The following is a 26179-nucleotide window of genomic DNA, read 5'->3' on the forward strand; positions in this document are numbered from 1 at the left end:
TGATTCATTGGTGGCTGATGAGCTTAAGTGTGGATTTAAGGTCTTTAGTTATACTCTTTTTATATGATTGTTTTATTTTTTTGCTTGCTCCCTACAAAAATACTATAAAACGAAAGTTTGGGATCTATTTCTAGAACAGCTGCTTCAGCACTGACTATATTTGGTATGATGCTATTCCATAAATTATCTTTAGAAAGTGCTGAGATATTTGGATAGGGTATAGCTGGGGAAACAGAGATGAGTCATTGTTTTCTTAAATTACAGAAAGTGAGATTCTACTTTAAAGTAGCACTAAGGGACTTGTTCAATCTATTCCAAAGTATCCAGCTTTGTAATTCAGTTCTTTGATTAGAAGTAGTTTAAGTACTTTATTTATAATTACTCTACTAGAAATTCATCTTTTATAGATCTTTACAGTTAGGCCAGTTTGTATACATTTGAATACTTCATAACTTAAAAACAACACTCTCTCTTTTTTTGTTTTTAAGTTTTTTAACCTTTATTGATTTTTGAGACAGAGAGAGAGAGCATGAACGGGGCGGGGGGTTCAGAGAGAGATGGAGACACAGAATCTGAAACAGGCTCCAGGCTCTGAGCTGTCAGCACAGAGCCCGACGTGGGGCTCGAACTCACGGACTGTGAGATCATGACCTGAGCCGAAGTTGGACGCTCAACTGACTGAGCCACCCAGGCGCCCCAAAAACAACACTGTCTATACTATTTAAGGAAAAGAGTTGTTTAAATTTCTGTATTTTGAAAAAAAAATTCTGTCTTTTGCCTTTCCATGGGTAAAGCTTATTTTCTTTCAATAGATTGTTTTCTGCTATTATTTTTAGTCAGAGCCTTTATTTAGTTAAAGATCAAAATGGAGCAACATCTAGAATGTGGATCGACGGTAAATAAAAACTGTCATAATTGCGACTGCATCAGAAAATTAAGGATAAAAAAAATGCATTGTCATTTAATGCCTCTTTAAGATTAAAATATGATTAATGCTATGCTGTTCAATGTTGTCAGAACACATTGATAAGCATTTTGGCAGCTTTTAATGGAGGCCTTCCCCCCATGAGGACTAAAACAGCAGAAAAGCAGTTGAAACCTTAAGTTTGTATAATAACCATTTGGAGAATCTTGAAACTAGATCTTAAAACTAGATGATGTTAAAAGAATAATTCATTCTATTTAAATCTTTAAGTTCTATTTAAATCTTTAAATCTGCCATAAAGATAAATAACTTAGTTTTCTATTGTATGAAATATTCAAGGTATTGAAACAATCCACAAATAATTATAAAAGGGAGTCAATAATCAAACCGTCTGTGTATAATCATGTGATATACAGTCAGAATCCTGGCAGTTTTACATTTCATGGTTTATACAGTGTGACTACAAAATTTCCATCATATATCATGATTCGGAATTTCCCTGGGAACAAAATTTGGCCAGGGGTATTAGTCTACAAGAGTTGTGTGATTATAAAGAAAGAGAGGGGATGAAGAATGGATCAGGATAGAGGAAGATTAATTAAGAGAAAGTAGTGATGAAAAGGGGTGCTTGGCTTGCTCATTCAGTAGAGCCATGTGACTCTTGATCTTGGGGTTGTGAGTTCCAGCTCTTCTTTGGGCATGGAGTTTACTTTAAAAAGAAAGAGAGAAACTAGTGATAGGCAAACTTTGAAAGGAGAAAAAGAGGGGTGGCTGGGTGGCTCAGTTAAGTGTCCAACTTCGGTTCAGGTCATGATCTCAAGAATGGTTCTTGAGTTCATATCCTAAGTTCAAGTCCTGTGTCAGGCTCAGTTCTTACAGCTCGAAGTCTAGAGCCTGCTTTGGATTCTGTGTCTCCCTCTGTGTCTCTGTTCCTCCCCCACTGGCACTTTCTTCTCGCTCTCTCTGTCTCTCAAATAAGACTTAAAAAAAATTTTTTTTACATGAAAGGAGAAGAAGAGGGACAAAATAGAATAAATAGAAAGGAAAGAGGTAGTAACAATAAGTAAATCTCTGCTTTGTGTTCTGTAAATTTATTACTGAGATCTGCATTATTTGATATCCAGGTTGGAACTCATTGCTCAGTGGCTGGTTTCTTCAGAAAGTACCACTCTTATTTTCCTTGCCTCCCTGAGCTCTCCACTCTTCCCGCTCTCCCAGTTGTATTTTTTAACATAATTTTCAGAGAACCCCAATCTTTTATAATATAGCTAAATCTTCTAATGTGTTTAAGATCGTTAAAAGAGAAAAAAAAAATTAGAAGATCTTGCCAGTTTATATAAATGAGAAAGAAGGGTAGGGGTCTGTGGAGCAACTGCTTTTCTTTTTTTTTTTTTTTTTTCAACGTTTTTTATTTATTTTTGGGACAGAGAGAGACAGAGCATGAACGGGGGAGGGGCAGAGAGAGAGGGAGACACAGAATCAGAAACAGGCTCCAGGCTCCGAGCCATCAGCCCAGAGCCTGACGCGGGGCTTGAACTCACAGACCGCGAGATCGTGACCTGGCTGAAGTCGGACGCTTAACCGACTGCGCCACCCAGGCGCCCCAGCAACTGCTTTTCTAATCAGTATTTAATGTTTGACATTTCTTGGCTGTTGAACTTAAGAAAATAGAGTTTTTTCCCCCAGAGAATGTTACTTAAAGATGTTAACAGCATTCAGGACTCCTGACTGGCTCAGTCAACAGAGCATGTGACTCTTGATCTCAGGGTCTTGAGTTCAAGACCCACACTGGCTGTAGCAATAATAAACATACAAACAAACTTAATCCCTATACCTATTTCAAAAACAAAAAGAAAAGGCACCTGGCTAGCTGAGTCAATAGAGCATGTGACTCTTGATCTCCGGTTGGAAGTCTGAGCCCTACATTGGGTATAGAAATTACTTAAAAAAATAAAATCTTTAAAAAACAAAAAAAAAGATGTTAACAGCTTTATTTGTCCCAAATAACTATTTATTTTTAGGTTATCATATGTTTTATTAGAAAGCTAAGAAATTTTTAATTATAATTAGGATCACCCAGTTGATGCTATTTCATAGTATTTATTATTTTGCCGTAATTTTGGTTACCTGTCCAAAGGACAAATATCTGAAGTAGGAACTTAAGAATTTGTATTTCCAATAATGCAGGACTCAAAACAGGCACAATTAATTCTGGAAAAAAAAGTTCATTCCGAAGAGGAGGCCAGATGCAGGTGTCTGGGAAACCAATTTTATGTCCCATAATGCACTGTAACAAGGAATTTGATAATGGACACCTTCTCTTAGGACATTTGAAAAGGTGAGTGTGATACTCAGAATAGTGGATACTGAAGAGCAAATGTGTTACAAAGTGATTTCATATAATGAAAGCATGATGCACTCATGCCATTGTAACCATAGCTTTATATTCCAGACAAATTGTTTTATGCTCTTATGATAGTTATTTTAAATTTATATTTCTTAGGTTTTCTAGAAGGCCTAAAGTCAGATTTCTCTAGTTATATTCTTTTCTTTAAAGACTTGTAGCATTCAAGTATGTATTTATCCTAATATGTCTCATAAAATTTTGAACAGATTTTTACATTGATATGCAGTTGAATCCGTTGTAGATAAAGCCAGCCCATAAATGCAAATTTCAAGAGACACAAAGCACTTACAGATATTTGGTTTAGCCTAAAGAAAGCTAATATGGTATTACAAAAGAAATGTTAAAAGCAAACCAAATGTAGCAAAATTAATAATAAATATTCTATTTATAAACCTATCTTATTAACTTACTGAATTTTTTTAATAGTAGAGCTTGAGAAAGTAAATATCAGGGAAAAGCAGTATTAAAGGTATAAAACATTCCTACCTTCATAATCTCTCCTTCTAATAGTTTAAAGATGGAAATTGAGAATTTGGGGTCTCGCAACCTTTTTCATTTCTAGATGTCTCACCCTGCTTATGCATTAACCTACCTATAGAGCCTTTTGTACGGTCTTCAGCATTCTATAAATAACTAGGTAGCATACTATATCTAAAGAGTTTTTAAAAGTCTTTGAGGCAGTTTAAAATGACACATACTTACTAAATGATTAAAGTGAACATTAAAAGGATTAAAAGCCATTTTTAGGAAACAGGTGTGTGCCAGAAATCTTGAGATTATAATTCTGTTGATTCATTTACAACTATTAGTAAATATTGTGGCAAATAAGGCAAAAAGGAAAAGATGATGGCTCTATAACTTTCAGACTGGAATTGTACCAGTTTGGCAAGACATGCTTAAATCTGTTTTATTGGATCTTGGATACTTTTATGAAATCTTGAGCTAACTGTTGGTCACTGTTTGAAGGGATTGTGTGTGGCATTTAGGAGTCATTTGATATTTCTTGAACATGAAGAACGTTTTTAATATTTCAATAGAAAAGTATAAATTTCTGAGTGTGTTGTGTGTATGTGTGTGTAAACAAATAAGCAAATGCTTAACAAATGAAGCAACATAGTTTGGCTCCTAAAATGTGGACTTTTCTAATGCTACCTCTCTTTTGCTGAGTAGGTTTGATCACTCTCCATGTGATCCGACAATTACACTACATGGACCATTCGTCAATTCCTTTGCTTGTGTAGTATGTTACAAAAATTTTGTTACTCAACAGCAATATAGGGATCATCTTTTTGCTAAGGTAAGAGGATGTCCTAAGAGTAGGTATTTTTTCTAGAGAACCATGGAATTCGATGCAAGTGTTTTCTTGCTGCTCTTAAGCCTGCAATCACTAGTAGTGCACATAAGGGTCAAGAGTAAAATGATTGGAACATTAAATTTTTGTGGACAGGTAAACTTCATTACTGAAAGCCAGCACTCCTAAAGATTATCATCGAAGCCCTTCCTTTGATGGAGTTGCTCTGTGGAATTAACATTCTTCAAGATGCTTATGATGAGAACTAGAACTTTAATCTTAAGTCTGCTGCCTTTCACTGCCTGTTGAAATGTTGGAGCCATCTAGTAAATTAAATAACAATTCCTTTATTAATGCTAGTGTTAAGAAATCTAGTATACAAAAGGTTGTTTTATGTAACTCTCATTAAGTGTTAAATCTCAAGGGAGACAGGTTGATTCGTGGCATACACAAATCTGTATAATAGATGATTCTGTAGTGTGTGTTTACTATATTTGAAGTTATATATCTATAATGACTTATTAACGTTACAAAATGTTACTTGTGCAATATGTTCACTGTGGAGAAAATTTTTTTTTCATTTAAAAAAAATTTTTTTTAATGTTTAGAGAGAGCACAGGCGGGGGAGGGGCAAAAAAAGAGAGTGGGACAAAGGATCCAAAGCCAGCTGTGTGCTGACAATAGGGAGCCCAAAGTGGGGCTTGAAATTAAGAACCATGAGATAATGACCTGAGCCGAAGTTGGACACTTAACCAACTGAGCCACCCAGGTGCCCCTTAAGTTTTTACTTTATGAATGCTCAGTGTTCATCATGACAAGTATACTCTTCAATCCCTATCACCTATTTCACTCATCTCCTCTAGTAACCATCTGTTTATTCTCTATAGTTAAGAGTCTGTTTCTTGGTTTGTGTCTCTCTCTCTTTTTTCCCCTTAGCTCATGTTTTGTTTCTTAATCATACCTATGAGTGAATTTATAGGGTGTTTGTCTTTCTCTGCAGATGGCAAGATTTCATTCTTTTTTATAGCTTTTTTATTCCCTTGTGTATATATACACCACATCTTCCTTATCCATTCATCAATCGATGGATACTTGGACTATTGTAAATAATACTGCTATAAATATATGGGTGCATTATCACTTTGAATTAGTGTTTTTGTGTTTGGGTAAATACCCAGTGGTGCGATTACTGGATCACAGAGTAGTTCTATTTTTTAACTTTTTAAGGAACCTCCATATTGTTTCCAGAGTGGCTGCACCAGTTTGCATTTCCACCAACAGTGCACAAGGGTTCCTTTTTCTCCACATCCTCGCCAATACTTGTTTCTTTTGTTTTTGATTGTAACCATTCTGACAGATAAGAGGTGATATCTCATTATCACCTCTTATAGTTTTGCTTTGCATTTCTCTGATAATGAGTGATGTTGAGCATCTTTTCATGTGTCTGTTGGTCATCTGAATGTCTTTGGAGAAATGTCTGTTCATGTCTTCTGCCCATTTTTTAATTGGACGATTTGTTTTTTGACTGAGTTGTATAAGTTCTTTATATATTTTGGATACTAACCCTTTATCGGATATGTCATTTGCAAATATCTTCTCCCATTTAGTAGGTTTCCTTTTAATTGTGTTGATTGTTTCCTTTGCTGTGCAGAAACTTTTTATTTTGATGAAGCCCCAATAGTTTATTTCTGCTTTTATTTCCCTGGCCTTGGTAGAAATATCTAGAAAATTCTTGCTATGGCCAGTGTCAGAGATTACTGCCTGTACTCTCCTCAAGGATTTTTATGGTTTCAGGTCTCACATCTAGGTCTTCGATCCATTTTTAGTTTGTTTTTGTGTATGGTGAAAGAAAGTGGTCCAGTTTCGTTTCCTTTTTTTAATTCTATTTTTTTTTTAATGTTTATTTATCTATTTTGAGAGAGATAGAGGGATAGGAAGAAAGAGAATCCCAAGCAGGCTCCACATTGTCAGGACAGAGCCTGACATAGGGCTCAAACTCATGATCTGGGAGATCGTGACCTGAGCTGAAATCAAGAGTTGGACCCTTAACCAACTGAGCCACCCAGGTGTCCCCAGTTTCATTCTTCTCCATGTTGCTCTCCAATTTTCCCAGCACCATTTGTTGAGAGACTATCTTTTTCCCATTGGCTATTCATTTCTCCTTTGTCAAAGATTAATTGACCATATAATTGTGGGTTTATTTCTGGGTTTTCTGTTTTGTTCCATTGATCAATATGTCTATTTTTATGCCTGTGCCCCACTGTTACAATTACTATACCTTTGTAATATAACTTGAAGTCTGGAATTGTGTTACCTCCCGTTTTGTTTTTCTTTTTCAAGATTGCTTTGACTATTCGGGGTCATTTGTGGTTCAATACAAATTTTATGATTATTCTAGTTCTGTGAAAAATGCCGTTGGTATTTTAATAGGGATTGCATTAAATTTGTAGATTGCTTTGGGTAGTATAGACATCTTAACAATATATGTTCTTCCTATTCATGAGCATAGAACATCTTTCCATTTCTTTCATCATCTTGAATTTCTTTCATCAGTGTTGTATGGTTTTCAAAGTATAGGTCTTTCATGTCTTTGGCTAAGTTTATACCTAGGTATTTTATTGGTTTTGGTGCAGCAGGTTCAGTACACACAAAACAGTCAATGTGATATATCAATAAGAAAAAGGATAAAAAACGTTGCAATAGATACAGTAAAAGCATTTAACAGAGTACAATATCCATTCATGATAAAATCCCTCAACAAAGTAGGTCTAGAGGGAACATAACCTCAACATAAAAAAGGCCTTTTGTGAAAAACCTACAGCTAACATCATACTCAGTGGTGAAAAACAGAGCTTTTCCCCTAAGGTCAGGAACAAGACAAGAATGTCCACTCTCACCACTTTTATTCAGCATAGTACTGGAAGTCCTAACCACAGCAGTTGGATAACAAAAAGAAATAACAAAGATCCACACTGGTAGGGAAGAAATAAAACTTTCAGTATTTGCAGGTGACATGATACTATATATAGAAAACCCTAAAGATTCCAAGAAACTACTAGAACTAATAAATGAATTCATTAAGGTAGCAGGATACAAAATCAACGTACAGAAATCTGTTGCAATTCTATACCCTAATCTGAAGCAGCAGAAAGTGAAATTAAGAAAAAATCTGATTTACAGTTGCATCAAAAACACTTATAAATATTTTTATAGAAGATCAGGTGTGTGAGTTTTTCTGTAATTAAGAAAATCAGTGTGTTAGGAGCATCTAGGTGTCTCAGTTGGTTAAGTGTCTGATTCTTGATTTGGCTCAGGTCATGAGTTCACGATTAGTGAGTTCATGCCCCAGCTCTTTGCTGACAGTGTAGAGCCTGCTTGGGATTCTCTCTTCCTCTTTCTCTGTCCCACTCCCTGCCCCCTTGCATGCACACGTGCTTGCTCTCTCTCTCTCTCTCAAAAATAAACTTAAAAAAAGAGAAAAGCAGTGTGTTGTAAACATGAGTGCTTAAACATTTGTTGAATCGATGCATACACTTTAAGTCAATGAATAGTATTCTTCTGTATGAATATATTATAGTTCATTTAATTTCCTCTTAGATGTATCAGTTGTTTCATTTTTTGTTATTAAAAACAATACCACATTAAATATCCTGATAGCTTAAAACCTATAATGAATCATAGCTGTGAATACAACTATATGCTGAGTGCTGTGTATCCTAGCAAACCATCAAACCTGGGGATGATTTGGGGGACTCCCAACACAAGTGGTAACCTTAATACTGGCAAGAGGTTATTGTAATAGGACAGTGACATGATGAAAATAATGCTTTATACCTTTTAGAGTTAGAAGGACTTTTAATTCTAGAACCCAGTTCCTTCTCTTTCTCAGGGATACCAAAGAGATCGAGTGGTATTAGGATGGTAGCAGTGTTCAAGGTGGATTCATAGGTGTAGAAAGGAGACTGCTTTAGGTGACTTTTGCAATAATTTAACTTTGAGATGAAAAAAGGCTTTGCTTAGGTAATGGCATTTAGAATAAAGACCTTAAAGTGAAACAAAAAGAAATGACAGGGCTTCCTATTGTGACAAAGGTTTAAGGAGAGAAGAGAAAAATGATACAAGAGGACTGCGTTCCATAAATTTTTTTGGTGTTTTCACTTGGTGACTAGTATTCTTCCTTTTTCGAAACTAGAGTTCTTTCAGAGTCTGTTTCCCTATTCCAGGCTGTAAGTGTTTTGTCTATTTTAGCGAGCAAATTATTTATCTTTTTTCTTTAGTAAATCTGGATAGGTATTTTAACCTTAATTAATACTCTCATTTGTATTTTCCAAATTTCATTAATTTGTTCCCTTTTTTTCTGGGAATTACTTATTCCATGTTGTTTTGACTGGTCTCCAGGAAGTAAATTTATGATATTTAGCCTTCTGAGAAGCATTATGGTAAAATGGAGCAAAGGCTTTGATGTCCAGACAGACCTGGATTCTGCTGTTGCTTTTATTAGCTGTATGTACTCAGCAAGTTAAGGAACATCTCTGAGCTTTATTTGTCTCTAAAATAAAATTGTCATACTTACATGCAAGATTGTCGAGAGAAAATATAATTCTTTCTAAAGCACTTAGGCCTTAACAAACGGCTCTCATTAAATGCTCCTTATTGCTTATTCTTTGGAGAGTCCGTCACCGGAACTCTAAAGGAAACTGGTATGCACTAATTATAATTGCCTATCTTAAATCAGCCAGAAGAGGTCACTAGAAGATTGTATACCTGTGAATTCTGTTTTGTAAAGATGGCATTCTTTGGTGAAAGAGAATGAAATTACCACAATTTGCATTTTTTGCCTTGCTTCCCTCCTCTTTCCCTTTCGTCTCCCAATTTCTTCTGTCTATGCTGATGTTTCTTACTTAATACACTAATCACTTGGGAATCTTGTAAAATGCAAGTTCTGATAATAAATTGAGGTGGGACCTTGGATTCAAGATTCCTAACAAGCTTGTAGGTGATGCCAGTGCTTCTTGTACTTGGGTCACACTTTGAGTAGTAGCCAATGTCTAGTGGTTTTTAACATTAAAGCCATTCAATGAGTGCTATATCACTAGATAGCTTTCTGCTTTTCTTCCGTTTAATGCAGGTGGTAGAGGACATATTGTAAGCTTCAGTGTACCTCAGTGTCACTTGTGAGTCAATAGGCACAACCACTCTTTCTCATTCTCTTCCTAGGGGCCAGCCTATCATTGAAGGTTATTTTTCCCTGTTGTTAGCCCATCCTCCCTAGCCCTAGGCAACCTGTAAACTATGGTTTTGCCTTTTCTGAGCATTTCATATAAATGGAATCTTAAAATATGTGGCCTTTTGTGACAAGATTCTTTTATTTACCATAATGTTGTCAAGGTTCATCCATGTTGTAGCATATCAGTACTTCATTCCTTTTTATTGCCAAGTAACATTCCAGCATATGGATATATGCCACTTTTTCTTTATCATTTCATCACTTGGTGGACACTTGAGTTATTTCTACTTTTTGGCTGTTGTGAATAATGTTGCTATAAATAAATGTATAAATCTTCGTGTGACTATGTCTTTACTTGTCTAACAGGTTAAATTGTTGGGTCATATCATACTTATGTTCGGTTGTTTGGAGAACTGCCAAATTGTTATCCAACACACTGTACCATTTTACTTTCTTACTAGCAATATATGCAGATGCCAATTTTTCCACATTCTTATCAACACTTACGTGCCTTTTAAGCTAGCCTAGATCCTAGTGGGTAAAAAGTAATATTTTATTGTGATTTAACTTTGTTTAGATATACAAATGTGTATGGTGTATTTTATTTTAATATAGCTGAAAATATAGTGGTAGAAAAGAATTGAATAACTATTTCCCACTTATTCCCCTAGTTTACATGAGCTAATATGCTATGCTTTTGCAATTGGTATATTTCAATAAAATTTTATGTAGGATCACATTCTTGTTCTATTGAGCAAATATTTTAAACAAGCTTTATATTGAATCCATTTATAACTCACAGTTGAACTAAGAATTATTTTGTTAGCATTCTTCAAGTTAGGGACATTTTTATAAATTGGTGTTTAAGAAATGCCTTTAGTGCTCTTATTTAGAGCTTTCTAAGTATCTTCTTAGATGTGATCTTCTGCAGGGCACTCACTAAATTAAAATGGGGTAAGGTATAGTGGAAAGAGCATAGAATTTTTAATCGAGGTATAAGACTGTTTGAATGGTTATTTTGTCTCTTCCCAGGGTACAACTTGATTGGAGGGAAGTGTTGACTTAACTAAATTTAGTTTTCTCATTTATAAATAATGAAAATAGTACTTCATGGGACTATCGTAATGACTAAATGGAAAAGCACGTTTTGAACCCTAATGTGCTTCTTCACATGTGCTCAATTTAAATGTAAATTTCTTATTCCTCTTTCTGTTGCATCTTATTAGCACTATATAAACTTTCTATATCCCTAATGTTAATGATTGTAAATTTAAAAAGACACAGTACAACTTCTAAGGCTATTACTCTAAGGACCATTAACAAGATGTCAAATTATATTTATACACAAGCACACATACACAGACATAAATATAGATACTTTAAAGTATTTTCAGCTTTGGGGCACCTAGCTGACTCAGTTGGTAGAGCATGTGACTCTTTTAAAATTTTTCTTTTTTTTTTATATTTATTTATTTATTTATTTATTTTGAGATAGAGCGTGAGCAGGGAAGGGGCAGAGAGAGAGGGGAAACACCAAATCAGAAGCAGGCTCTAGGCTCTGAGTTGTCAGCACAGAGCCTGACACGGGGCTCAAACCCACAAAGTATGAGATCATGACCTGAGCTGAAGTCAGATGCTTAACTGACTGAGCCACCCAGGTACCCCAGGCATGTGATTCTTAATCTCGAGGTCGTGAGTTTGAGCCCCACATTGGAGGTAGAGTTTACTTTAAAAAAAATTGTTTTTTTATATTTAGAACATTTTCAATTTTGAGATAGAGGAGCGTCTTAACCAAGTGGACACCTAGAAAGACATACCCGTTTGACTATATTAAAATTTTAAAGTGACCACATCAAAATTCATAGATATTTCAAAAATGTTTGCAAAATGGAGCATCAGACAGAAAGTTAATTTTTATAATGAAGAAATGATGCAAGTTAACCGGCGGGGAGAAAACAAAACCAACTGAAACATCAGACAAAAGGGTATGAGTAAGCAATCCACAGAATATGGAATATCCATAGAATTGTATGAATTAAAAAAAAAAATCTACAGTAGCTATTGTACCGGCCTCATTCATTGCTAGGGAATGTGTGAATTGGTAGAGCCTATTTGAAAAACAATCATACAGTATCCTTTAATATTCAAGTAATAAACCTTTTAACTCAATAGGGCCACTCCTAATAATGAGAAAAATACGTCTGTAAATAAGGATATGTATTCAAGGTTGTTTATAACACCATTGTGTTATTGCTTCTCTGCCTTTTGCCTGAGATCAAGTGTAGTATATGTTCTTATCAGTTTGTAACACCATTGTGTTGTTTATAGTGGCAAGAAAAAAAAAAAGTCTGGTAATGAATAGTTACCTAAGTCTTAGTAAACCTACACTGGTTTACAACCAGTTGAGAGCTTTGCAACCATTGAGAAGAATGAATTAGAGGTATTCCAGTTGATTTTTTTAGGCATTTTCATTAGGTATTGTGGAATAAGAGAACTAAGAAGCAGAAGAGTCTGTAAGATGACAATATTTGGTAAAACAGTGGCAGTTCCCTGTGTGTTTATTTCTATATATTTTTGTAGATTATTAAGCATGGAGATATTTGTGGAAGAATACATATATATAAACATAGGTTGTATTGCAGAGTAGAGTGAATAAAGCAAAATGGAAGAAAAAGTATATGTGATATGAAAACATTTATTCATTAACATAATATAGATGTGTATATAAAAGAAAAATATATAGAAAGCAAATTTGCTTGTATATTATCACAAAAAGATGGTCAAGAGTTAAGAAAAAAAAATTTTAATCCACATAGGCAATTTAATGATAAAAATTCCTTAGTTCACACTGAGGAAAGAAAAGTTCTCTTGTTAAAAACTGGTACAGAATATTCCAAATCAGAAATTTTGAAAGTTGATTTTTAAAAATTGAATATTGATTTTAGTTGTCTGTAATACAGCTTTGCTTGTATTTTAGGAAGCTGCAGATGATGGACATAAAAACAACCTTCTTCCTCAGATTATTCAGTGTTTTGCATGTCCAAATTGCTTCCTTCTTTTTAGCAGCAAGGATGAGTGTTTGAAGCATATGTCTGGAAAGAATCATTTCCATCAGAATTTTAAACTGAGTGGTATGTTAATACTCTGTTCTGAAAATTATTAAAGTACTTTAATCTTTGCTGATTTACCATACTTCTCAGATAATTCTTGAGGTAACTTATCCTCACATTGGATTGGAAACATGAAAGTGAAAGATTGTCTTAATTTTTATTTTTCAAAAAAAATTCTCAACATTGATCTGTACCAGCAGTAAGGTTTAGTTACTTTGAGGAATGAAGAGAAACTTGGAAAGAAAACATTTCTTTATATAATAAATATAAAAAATAATTTTTGATGTAATAATTTTTATATATCCATAATATCTGGGAAGTTGGGTGTTTCTCTGCATTAAAGGTTCAAATTTTGAGCATGAGTTCAGCATCCTTTGTACTTATGGCTGGAAAATGACTTCTCTTAGTTTTTTATGACAACAATCTTTTACATATTCCAGCCAATGTTGAGAAAGGCAAAGGGGAGGAAGGTTGGGTTGCTATCTGCTTAAATCTTTGCAAGTTATAGTGTATTTTGTCTTTCAGATGACAAGGGAATAGCACAGCCAATATCATTTCCATCTTTTGCAAAGAAACTTCTGATCTCTCTCTGCAAAGATGTCCCATTTCAAGTTAAGTGTGTGGCCTGCCACCAGACACTACGTTCTCACGTGGAGCTCACTGCCCACTTCAGGTTTGTACAGGTCTAGTCAGGCTGTAAGGGAATCCTGCCCAAGAAGCTCTTTACCAGTAGGAGGATTCAATAGGATGTTTTTCTATTTCATGTTCCTCTGCTTTTAAAATGAGATTATATATTAGTCTGGAAATTAATCAAATTTAACATAATGAGAGAAGTTAAAGGTGTGGAAAAAGTGGATATATTGATATTGCTGTGAATGTAAAACCAACAGTTCTATTTGTGTTTTTCTCTGTATGTTTGTGAAGAATGTGTGTATGGGGGGAGGAGTGGGTTAACTTGCCTTTAAGTGTGACTTGCTTTTAAGTCAACCAGAATGGAAAGTATAATACATATATGAAAATTAAATTTCAGTGAAAGACCAAATTTATCAAATAATCAAGTGTGATTTTTTTTTGTCTTTGCAATGGAAATTATCGAGCAGTGTACAACCCCAGTATACCTTTTACCCAGCTTCAGGATTTAGCAACACATGGCAGTCGTGTTCATTTATATTCTCACCCCCCCTGCAAGTTATTATTTTGCAGTAAATCATGTCATTCTATCTGTAAATACTTCTGAATATAACTATAAATGATAAGGACTCCTTTTTTTAAAAAAATCCTATAATACCATTATCACACCTTTAAAAACTGGTATTTTTAATAGCATCAAATACCTAATCAGTTATCAAATTTCCTTGATTATCTCATAAAGTTTTTTGTTTCACATTTGGTTTCTTGGAATCATGATCCAAACAAAGTCTGTACATATTTTCTATTTAGGTGCTCTGTCTCTTAGGTCTCTGTTTTCCTGTTATATCATTAAAATATATTAAAAGTTCGTATCTACTAAATTGCATTCATTTAAATAGAACAATTATTTTCACAAACCTTCGAGTAAAATATGTTCTCAATAAACGAGGCAGTAGAATATAATTACTCTGTATATATCCAGTGTAACTACTAAGGTTAGCAGTCCTGGTTCTGACTTATATTTCGTGAGTTCAAATCCTGGTTCTACCTGTTATTTTTATTCTTAATGTTTTATTATGTAAAATTTCAACTGTATGAAGTCAGCAGAATAGTCTAGCGAACCTCCATTTACCCATTTTATTCTATACATCTTTATGCTCTTTATTCCCCTTATTTTTTTTAAAGTTTATTTAATCTGAGAGAGAGAGAGAGTGTGTGTGTGCACTAGCAGGGGAGAAGCAGAGAGAGAGAGAGAATCCCAAGCAGGCTCTGCACTGCCAGCACAGAGCCTGATGCAAGGCTCAAACTGACAACTTAAGAGATCATGATCTGAACTGAAATCGTACGCTTAACTGACTGAGCCACCGAGGCGCCCCAGCCCCTTAATTATTTTTAAAAGTTCTTTGTTTTTGAAATACAAATTAAATTAATCACAGTGTACACATCTTAACTTTTATGATTTTGACATAAAATCACAGATAGATGCCTACATCTGTTAACCTATGCTTTTATCATAATATGTTACCTGTCTGTGGAAAGTTCCATTGTGTCCCTTTCCAGTCATTTCCCACCCTCTTACCCTGCTTGCTCTAGATATTTTTTCCACCTTGCATTGGCTTCATCTCCTTGAGAACTTCATGTATTTGAAATCATGTAGTATGTACTCTCTTGTATTTGTCATAATAGCTGCGAGATACACCTATGTTGCTTAGTACATTGTTCCTCTTTATTGGTGAGTAGTATTTTATTATATGAACTTAGCACAATTTGTTAATTCATTCTCCTGATGATGGACATTTGGATTTAAAGTTTTTAGCTATCATAAATAAAGCCACTGTATATATTTTGTACAAGTCTTTTATGGACATATGTTTTCATTCCTCTTGGATTAATATCTAGGAGTGGAATTGCTGGATCAAAGAGTAAGTGTATATTTAATTTTATAAGAAACTACTACATACTTTCCCAAAGTGTTTGTACCAACAAGGTATGAGAGTTCCAGTTTCTCTGCATCCTTGCCAAGGTTTGGTATCGCCAGTCTTTCATTTTAGCTGTTCTTTGAGTGCCTCTTTGTGGTTTTAATCTGCATTTCCCTGATAAACAATGATGTTGGGCACTTTTTCATGTGCTTATGGGTGATTCATTTATCTTTTTTTGTGAAATGTCTGTTCAAGTCTTTTGCTAGTTTAAAGATTGGATTGTTTGCGTTTTTCATAGTGAATTGGAATTCTTGATATATCCTAGATATAAATATTTTGTCAGAAATATGTGACTATATTCTGTCCCAGTCTAGACTTTGCTATCATATTAATTATGTCTTTTGTGGTTGTCCATCCTCTTTCCTGAGTATCCTTTGCTTATTCTTCAGGAATATATTTTGTTTACTTCAACTTTTATGAACGTCAGCTTTTTTTAAGCTTTTTGGTTTTTTTAGCGTTTATGTTTATTTCTATAATTTGTCTCAAAACAAATTTTTGCTGATCTTTGAAACCACCAGCATTTGACTTTACTGATGATTCTCTGCTTTTTGCCCATTTTTTACTTTGTTGATTTCTGCTCTTTAAACTTTGGGTTTATGGGGCACCTGTGTGGCTCAGTTGGTTAAGCGTCTGCATTCGGCTCAGGTCATGATCTCATGGCTTGTGAGTTTGAGCCCCACGTTGGGCTCTGTGCTGACAGCTCAGAGCCTGGACCCTGCCTTGGATTCTGTGTCTGTCTGTCTCTGTTTCTCTCTCTCTGTCTCTCTCTCTCTGCCCCTCCCCCATTCACACTTTGTCTCTCAAAAAAATAAAAATAAACATTAAAAAAAAATTAAACTTTGGGTTTAATTTGCTTATGTTTTTCTAGCTTCCTATGGTAGAAGCTTAGATTGACTTTGGACCTTCTTTTTCTGTATAAACATTTAAAGTTATAAGTTTTCCTCTAAGCATTGAATTACCCTTAGGTTTTGATAGGTTGTTTTCTTTTTCATTTATTTAATAATATTTTCCCTTTCCCCTTTTAATTTCTCCTTTGACCCATAGATTTAGTAGAAATTTGTTGTTTAACTTCTAAAGATTAGGGATTCAGTTTCCAAATATTTGTATGAATTGTTTTGATCCTTTGATTCTAGTTTTACTGTTCTGTACATGGATTAGAAACAGACAAAATATAGGTAATACTCAGGTACTCTGAGGTAAAATTATTCTGTAACCTTCATTTTTATTGAAAAATATCTTTTAGTGCTTTTTGTATACATTGTTTATAATTCCTATAAAAAGCAGAGATACCGTATTTAGAAAGTACTTACAAAAGAGGTTTTTTTTCATCTAATTTAGAGTTCGTTGTCGAAATGCTGGTCCTGTAGCTTTGGCTGAGAAGAGCATTGCCCAAGTTGCAGAAAAATTCGTATTAAGAGGTTACTGTCCAAATTGCAACCAAGTCTTTGCGGATGAAACCAGTACCCGAAATCACAAGCAGAATTCAGGGCACAAAGTCCGAGTCATTACCTCAATGGAAGAATCAGTCTTACTTTATTGCCATAGCAGTGAAGGGAACAAACCTTCTTCTGACTTGAATCTCTTGCTAGATCGATCAAAATTTTCATCACTTAAAAGAACCATGTCTGTTCAAGAATCTAACTCACAAGATTGCACCACTGTTCCAAAAAAGAAGATGAATTTAGAAGGTAAAAGCCATGAAGGTACAGTTTGTGTTCAGAAAGAAAAGTCATTTGTTAAAACCTGGTTTTGTGAATGCCATCAACAATTCCCAAGTGAAGATGCAGTGGAAAAACATGTTTTCTCAGCAAACACAATGTGTTATAAGTGTGTGGTCTGTGGAAAGGTATGTGAAGATTCAGGGGTCATCCGTTTACATATGAGCCGGATTCATGGAGGGGCACATTTAAATAACTTTCTTTTCTGGTGTCGGACATGCAAAAAGGAGTTAACAAGAAAAGAGACTATCATGGCACATGTGACTGAATTTCATAATGGACACAGATATTTTTATGAGACGGATGAGGTAGAAGGTGAAACTTTGCCAACATCCTCTGCAACATTGGTGAGTAATTTGACTGCTAAGAATCCTTCTTCAACTATTACTATTATTGATCATTCTCCAGCAAATAGTCCCCCAAGGGGTAAATGGCAGTGCCGAATTTGTGAAGATATGTTTGATTCCCAGGACTGTGTAAAACAGCATTGCATGTCTTTAGCAAGTCACCAGTTTCATAGATACAGCTGTGCCCATTGCAAAAAGACTTTTCACAAGGTTGAAACACTGTACCGACATTGCCAAGATGAGCATAACAATGAGATAAAAGTTAAGTACTTCTGTGGGCTTTGTGATCTTACCTTTAATGTGGAAGAAGCATTTCTAAGTCATTATAAGGAGCACCACAGCACAGATTATGTGTTTGTGTCAGAAAAAACTGAAACTTCAATTAAAACTGAGAATGATTTTCCAGTAATAGAGACCAGTAACCTGTTAACCTGTGGTTGCCGTGAGAGTTACATCTGTAAAGTTAACAGAAAGGAAGATTATGGTAGATGTCTCCAAATCATGCTGGATAAAGGTAAACTGTGGTTTCGCTGCACCTTGTGTTCAGCAACAGCACAGAATGTAACTGACATCAATACTCACATCCATGAAGTGCACAGAGAAGAAAAGAGTGAGGAGGAAGAGGAGCAACAGTATGTCATCAAGTGTGGCACTTGCACCAAAGCGTTTCACGATCCTGAGAGTGCTCAGCAGCACTTCCATAGAAAACACTGCTTTTTACGGAAACCCAGTGTGGCTCATTTCGGATCTGAGAAAACAAGCCTTTACAAGTTTGCTGCCAGTGCCTCACGTCCAGAGAGAAAACTAAAACAGGCAGTAAGCCATCCAAAAAATTCAGAGATGGAAAAGGGAGCCGAGAATGACCTAAGCTGTCAGAATATAGGTATGGCATTACAACTCTAATGTCTGTGCAGATTTCACATACTGATAGAGAAACATACATGTATTGTAGCCATCCTTGTTTTTAAATTTATTTATTTTGAGAATGTCCACACAAGCGGGGAGGAGGCAGAGAGAAAATCCCAAGCAGGCCCTTCACTGTCAGTGCAGAGCCCAATACAGGGCTGCATCTCACTAATCCATGAGATCATGACCTGAGCCCAAATCAAGAGTTGACACTTGGGGCACCTGGGTGGCTCAGTCGGTTGAGTGTCCAACTTCAGCTCAGGTCATGATCTCACAGTTCATGAGTTCAAGCCCTGCATCAGGCTCTGTGTGCAGACAGCTCGGAGCCTGGAGCCAGCTTCAGATTCTGTGTCTTCCTCTCTCTCTGCCCTACCAAGTCTCACTCCCTCTCTCTATCAAAAATAAACATTAAAAAAAAAAAAGAGTTGACATTTCACCGAATGGGCCACCCAGGTGCACCTGTGGCCATCATTTTTGTGAAAGCTAATAATGATTCAGTTTTGAAGTAAGAAACATGGTGGGATGATACAGTAATCATTATAGCATATACTTTTGGGGGATATGTATTCCTAAATACGAATACATACTAGTATTTAAATATTCATTTAACTACTCTAAACTTAAGGGGACAAAGAGTATATATTAGATTTAAACACTATGTATTTAAGATAACATTGTCTTTTCTTTTATAAGAAGTATGGGAATTTTGAGAGATGAAGAAAATTGATAGTATGTGTGTATATATATATATATATATATATATATATATAAATGTTATCCTTAACATTTAGATTCTTCTTATCATTTAGAAGGTTCATTAAGAAGATAAATCCAGTGAACTCTTTGTGTTTATATTTTGACTTTATTCTTTTGTTGTCGGCAGACTTTTTTTTAAACTTTTTTTTTTTATTCCAGTATAGTTAACATAGTGTTATATTCATTTCAGGTGTACGGTATAGTGATTGAACAGTTCTATACAGAACTCGGTGCTTATCATGATAAGTGTACTGTTAATCCCCTCACCTATTTCACTCATCCTCCCCATGCACCTCACCTCTGGTAACCACTAGTTTTCTATATTCAGAGTCTGATTTTTGTCTTTTTTTTGTTTGGTTGGTTTCTTAAATTACACATGAGTGAAATCGTATGTTATTTGTCTTTCTCTGACTGACTTATTTCCCTTAGTATTATACTGTCTAGATCCATACATGTTGCAAATGACAAGATTTCATTCTTTTTTATGGCTAATATTCCATTGTATATATACACCACATCTTCTTTATCCATTCATCTATCCGTGGACACTTGGGTTGTATTTATAAGTTGGCTATTGTAAATACTACAGTAAACATAGGGGTCCATATATCTTTTTGAATTAGTGTTTTCATATTCAGGTAATTAGTAGTGGAATTACTGGATCATGTGGTAATTCTATTTTTAATTTTTCAAAGAATCTCCGTATTGTTTTCCATCGTGGCTGTACCAGTTTGCATTGCCACCAACAGTGTATGAGGGTTCCTTTTTCTCCACATCCTCATATTTTGGCTTTATTCTGTAATTATGAGAAATCATAATGTTCACTTCAGAATTTACATATTTTTGTTATGATTTTATGGAAAGCAGAGCTTTTACTTAGACTTAAAATAGCAATTAGAAGTAGAGTTACAAATGGTAGCAGGAAACCAGGGAGAAAATTGAGATATAGATCCCTTTGTACTTAATCTAGATAAGACTCCCTGAGTGTAGGTGTGCTGGGTGGCTTAGGTGCTGTCAACACAGAGCGAGCTTTGGATTCTTTCTCGCCCTCTCTCTCTCTGCCCCTCCCCCCTCAAAATAAATAAATAAACTTAAAAAAAAAAGAGTAAGTCTGGAAGAGGACAGTGGTTTTATTTTGTTTAGAAGTATAATTTGTCGTGGTTAGAATATAATTTTAAGTCCATATTCTTTTAAATAAATATGAGCTCTTGGTAAGTTACACAGTGTAGAGAGGGGACAATGAGGATATGTGAAAATTTTGGCTAAAATTTTTTTATAAACTATTTTTATGAACTACTGAGCTTATACAGGCTTGCTGTATATAGCATTTGTAGATCTTAGCATCATCTTTAGTCATGGCATGTTTTACGTAAGAAATGATTACATGACATACTATCAACTCATTCAGTTCTACTTTTAACAGTGAAGCAGTGATTACACTGTTTTTATGTTCTCTTGTGCTTTTCTCTTGTTCTCCCGATTACTTTTGGGAATTTATGTCGATCTGTGTTTGATAGATGATTGTGGTATCTAAATCTACAAATACTAAGAATTAAAAAAATTTTTTTTTCTTTGTAATTTCTACGCCCAATGTGGGGCTTGAACTCACAGCTCCATGATCAAGAGTCACATGCTCCACTGACTGAGCTAGCCAGGGGCCCTTACAATTACTAAGAATTTTAAGACAAGATAAAAGAAGATAGGTGGCTTGGAAATGGGAGAGGATGGCAGTGCAGTATATTTGAGGGAGGCTGTATTAGATGGAGTAGAACCTAGTCATTTTAAAAGTAATTAAAAATGTTAAGGTTTGCATTGGTACACTAGAAACTTTAAGGCCTTATCAAGATAGAAAATTATGAAAGAAGTGAAAGAGATGGAGAACAAGAGTTGGAGAATGGTGGAAGAAGAAAGAACTTAAGAGAACCAAGAAAGATGTGTTTATGGTAGGAGGTACTGATGTGCCACCAGTACCTATTATGCACCACTTTATGGTAGAGGGTTGTCATTTATTTCATTTGTGCTCTGTAGGGTTTTTAATCACATAGCTAGCAGGTTACTAATAAATCGGTCTAGATAGGGAAAAGAGCATAATTCTGGTGGGGAGAAGTTCTTATCAGGTAAACTTGAAATTTTATTTTAATATATATATTTTAAATGTTTTTAGTTATTTTTGAGAGGTGAGGGAGCATGAGCAGGGGAGGGGCAGAAAGAAGGGGACAGAGGATCCAAAGCAGGCTCCAGGATGTCAGCATAGAGCCCAGTTCGGGGCTTAAACTTTCACAAACTGTGAGATCATGACCTGAGCCAAAGTTGGATGCTTAACTGACTGAGCCACCCAGGTGCCCCACCTTGAAATTTTATTTGATGGATGGTGCAAGTTTTTGGTTTTTCAGCCTTAAAACTTGGTCTTTTAGTTCTCCCAGTACATTATTTTTTAATTATTATTTATTTTATTATTATTATTTTATTATTATAAACAACTTTTAAAGAAAGTCTTAGCTATAACATATTTGGTAATGATGGAAGTAATTTTGGAAGTGGTGGAAGCTATAATGATTTTGGCAGTTATAACAGTCTTCAAATTTGGGACCCATGAAAAGAGAAAAGAGACAAGCTCTGGCCCCTATGGTAGTACAGGCCAATACTTTGCCAATCTACAAAACTAAGATGGCTATGGCAGTTCCAGCAGCAGCAGTAGCTATAGTAGTGGCAGATTTCAGTTACTGCCAGGAAACAGCTTAGCAGGAGAGGAGAGCCAGAGAAGTGACAGGGAAGGTGTAAGTTACATGGATTTGTGGACTCAGACCACCATATTGGTGGCAGAGCCTAGCTGCTACATACAAAGAAGACATGTTTTAGGCAATATTCATGTGTATGGGCAAAAAAAATGAGGACTGTATTTCTGACTAATTGTGTGACAGGTTTTTTTTATTTATTTTTTTAAAAAAATTTTTAATGTTTATTTTTGAGAGAGAGCAGTGTGCATGCAAGTGGGGGAGAGGCAGAGAGAGATGAAGACACAGAATCCAAAGCAGGCTCCAGGCTCTGAGCTGTCAGCACAGAGCCCAATGCAGGGCTTGAATCCACAAGCCATGAGATCATGACCTGAGCCAAAGTTGGATGCTCAACCAACTGAGCCACCTCAGTTTTTTTGTTTTTTTTTTTTTTTTAATTAAAAAGAGAAAGACAGGCTTAGCATCAATGGCATGTATTTATAGAAAGAATAATAAAATTTTGGAAGTATTCAGAATATTTTTTATCTGGTGTAAATATACTATATCATGTATAGGTTTGGATCTCATGAAAAGGTTTAAGTAGAAATTAATAATATTCAAGATTAATATTTTTGCATATTCTCTAGTATCTTTTAAACTTGAGAAATTAAAGCGTTTTTAGCTAATTCTTACCAAATTCATGTTAATGTTTCTCTTCTCAGATGAAGAAGTTGTTGAACTTCCAGATTTGGATTATCTGCGAACCATGACTCATATAGTCTTTGTAGACTTTGATAACTGGTCAAACTTTTTTGGTCATCTACCAGGGCATCTTAACCAAGGAACATTCATCTGGGGCTTTCAAGGTATGATTGATAAGGAAAACATCTGATACCTTCTCCTCTTTTCTCCATTAGAATATGTTCCACAGTAAAAGGATTGCTCTTGAACCTTCTTGAATAGAACATACAAACATAATTGCAATATTGTCACTTTGCATTGTAGCTACTTTGCCAGAATATTTTTCTCTTTACATTTCTTTGTGGTGAATGTTAGCTCTCTTTGGTGACCTAAAGTTTGTGGATCTTTTGATACATATTGAAAGAACATTTATTCAGCACCTACAATGTGCCAGGTACTAATGCTTGGTATTAACCCATGCTTACTAATTATTTTATTTATCTCCTTCTTAAAACATAAGGCAGGATGCATGAGAAGTTTATTTTTTCCAAAGTGTAAAACTGATAAATAATAGAGTTAGCTTTTGAATTTGGACCACTTGGCTACAGAACTAGTATGATTTTCAAATTGCCATAATTGCCTCTTCAGTTCATCCTTACTGAACTGAAGTTCATAAATATGCAACTTCATCTAAATATTTCTTTACAAACCATTGACCAAACAGGGAGAGAGATGACTATGATTTACGGAAGTTTAGTATAGTGAGCATCCAATAAACTTTATGTTTGATAGGAAACAGCATATAAGAGGATGATTTGGGGTGCCTGGGTGGCTCAGTTGACAGCTCAGGTCATGATCTCACGGTTTGTGGGATTGAACCCTGTGTTGGGCACTGCACTGACAGCATGTTGCCTGCTTGGGATTCTCTCTGTCCTTCCCCCCCACCTCACACTCTCTCTCTCTCTCTCTCTCTCTCTCTCTCTCTCTCAAAATAGGTAAATAAACATTTTTAAAATAATTTTAAAAAAACAAAGAGGAGGACTGGATTTAGGATAGAGACATACTGACCTCAAAAAAATTAAAAAAGAAATGTACTGACCTGGATAAATACTCTAGTACAACCTTTTAGTAAATTTAGCTTTGCTGATTGCCTATCATTTCTGTCCACTGAATAGTCTTGACATATTTGTTAAAAACAAAACAAAACAAAATTAATGCTTACGTTTATATGGAATTATACCAGAGACTCCTTACACATAATTACTTTTGATTTTCCTTAACATAACCTATGAGTTTTCAGATTAATGGGCAGATGCAGGGAAGGTGGCCTACTTTGCCAAGATTGTAAAGCAACAAGATGGTGATGCCTATACTAGAACTGAGTTCTGCATTCTAATCTAGTACTTGCCCTCTAAAAAAATCTTTTTCTAGTGTGTTTTTTCTTGATAGAGCTTTCAGTTGTAGCTACTGTTCAGTTCTCTTTTTTTCTCTGTTTGACTATCATTTATGCCTTTTCTAAAAATAATAGGAGGAAACACCAATTGGAAGCCTCCACTCAACTGTAAGATCTATAATTACCTGAATAGGATTGGATGTTTCTTCCTTCATCCTCGTTGTAGTAAAAGAAAAGATGCTGCTGATTTTGCCATATGTATGCATGTGAGTGATTGTTTTATTCAAAATCTAATGTGAATCTAGGACACATTTGGAATTTTTTTTTCCACTTGAATCGTAATGACAGTATAGAGCATTCTTCAGTGCTATATTTTTGTATAAAACCTTCTACATCAGATTCTGCTGATGACTAATGAGAGCAAGGACCCATATCATACTTATTTACTGCTTTCCCCAATTCCTAGCAGACTCCCAGCTACCCATTGTAGACCCTCAACTATTTATAGAATAATGATCAATAGATGACAGTGTATTTGATGTATGCTGAGATACTTTCACATTTTAACATCTCTGAAATTGGGAGACACCTTAACAATCACTGTTGGCCTAGGTGAAATTTGCATTTGCTTCTGTGTCTGCCAGTCACCTAGAGAAACTACCAACCTGAGACCCATTTTAAATTAAATTCTCTGCTTAAATGTAAGTCAGTTTACATGTCGCACTGATAACATGAATTTACTCTGTAACTTTGTTAACTCCTGCTTACATTTTAAACCACAAAACATTTTCTTTTCCATCTATTCAGTGCTAAGATTGAATTATGCAGATTACCTTGCTTCCCTTCTCTCTATGGCAGATTTATTTCTTCTTTGTCCTTAGATTAAGTGTGTAACCCTTGTAGCATTCCAGCCTCTTATTTGACTTCTTTTGGTATTTTTTTTCTTTCTTAGTGGCACATAAAATAGCTTATCTTATAATTCGTGGCAGTTTACATTTGATTAAATGTGTTATATTTTATTTATGAAGGAGATCTTTGTATCATACTTTGGTGGGAGCTAGAGAACAAGTTAAATAAACCTTTTTAGGGGTGCCTGGCTGGCTCAGTTAGTGGAGTGTGCAACTCTTGATCTCGAGGTTGACTTTGAGCCCCATGTTGAGTGTAGAGACTACTTTAAAAAAATAATAAAATCTTAAAATAAATAAATAAACCTTTCTAGGTATGTGTTCATACTGAAATAGATGTAATGGTTTAAAACTCAAATGCTGATTTTTATCAACATATGCGTTTTGTTCCAACTTAGGCTGGCCGTCTAGATGAACAACTACCCAAGCAGATTCCTTTCACCATCCTCTCAGGAGATCAAGGTTTTCTGGAGCTAGAGAACCAATTTAAGAAGACTCAGAGGCCAGCACATATACTAAACCCTCACCATTTAGAGGGAGATATGATGTGTGCCTTGTTAAATAGCATATCTGATACTACCAAAGGTATGCAGCTGCAGTCACAGTGCAAACCGCCCAAGAGGAGGAGACTTCACTGCTGAGAGAAACCAATAAACTGCTGTCCACTAGTGAACTACTGGCTGCTCACTAAAGCATCATGCTCTCATACTTTTTTTATTTTTTCCTTTTCTCCCTTTCATTTTTTAGTGTTTTAGAGAAAGGATGATTTCATGATTTTCTGGAGCCTTTTCTGATCTAATAGATAAAATCTGTGTTCATGTATATAAAATATATATTCATGATTTGAAATATGTTAGTATAATTTTGCAAAGCTGAGAATCCAGATTTTCACTATTTCTGAAATTCCAAATTTATCTTCAATTTTTCTGAAAGCTAACTGCTTATAGATTAAACCAGAAAGAATAAATAATAATATGGCAATTAAAAAAAAAAAGATCATTTTAAGAGATTGGCAGGGATGAAATGAAGCCCTGAGAGAGGTTTAGTTCCTTGAAAGAGGTACCTTCCTGTCCTATTCCCAGGACTTAAACTCTTCTCTGACATTCTGATATTGTTCAATGAAAGGATGTGCTAATGTTCACTTTCACTACCAAGCATTTAAGAAAGGATGGAATTCTAGGGAATCAGAT

At 35.1% G+C, this 26179-nt stretch overlaps 1 protein-coding gene and 1 pseudogene across 4 annotated transcripts in view; both read left to right on the plus strand.

Annotated features, from left to right (window-relative positions):
• Nucleotides 1-26179, plus strand: part of LOC132667229 (E3 SUMO-protein ligase ZNF451) — an 88370-nt gene that overhangs the window by 40714 nt on the left and 21477 nt on the right. For all 4 annotated transcript variants that reach the window (XM_078447032.2, XM_060615819.3, XM_078447033.2 and 1 more), the window contains 8 exons: nt 3113-3263; nt 4503-4629; nt 12828-12981; nt 13486-13633; nt 16908-18517; nt 22733-22876; nt 24220-24350; nt 25388-25574. In XM_078447032.2, the coding sequence (XP_078303158.2) occupies nt 3113-3263; nt 4503-4629; nt 12828-12981; nt 13486-13633; nt 16908-18517; nt 22733-22876; nt 24220-24350; nt 25388-25574 (2652 nt within the window). The remainder of the gene's footprint in view (nt 1-3112; nt 3264-4502; nt 4630-12827; nt 12982-13485; nt 13634-16907; nt 18518-22732; nt 22877-24219; nt 24351-25387; nt 25575-26179) is intronic.
• LOC132668159 (U2 spliceosomal RNA) lies at nt 12100-12236 on the plus strand (annotated as a pseudogene).

Source organism: Panthera onca, chromosome B2 (genome assembly GCF_046562875.1).
Source record: "Panthera onca isolate mPanOnc1 chromosome B2, mPanOnc1 haplotype 2, whole genome shotgun sequence".
Taxonomy (NCBI): domain Eukaryota; kingdom Metazoa; phylum Chordata; class Mammalia; order Carnivora; family Felidae; genus Panthera; species Panthera onca.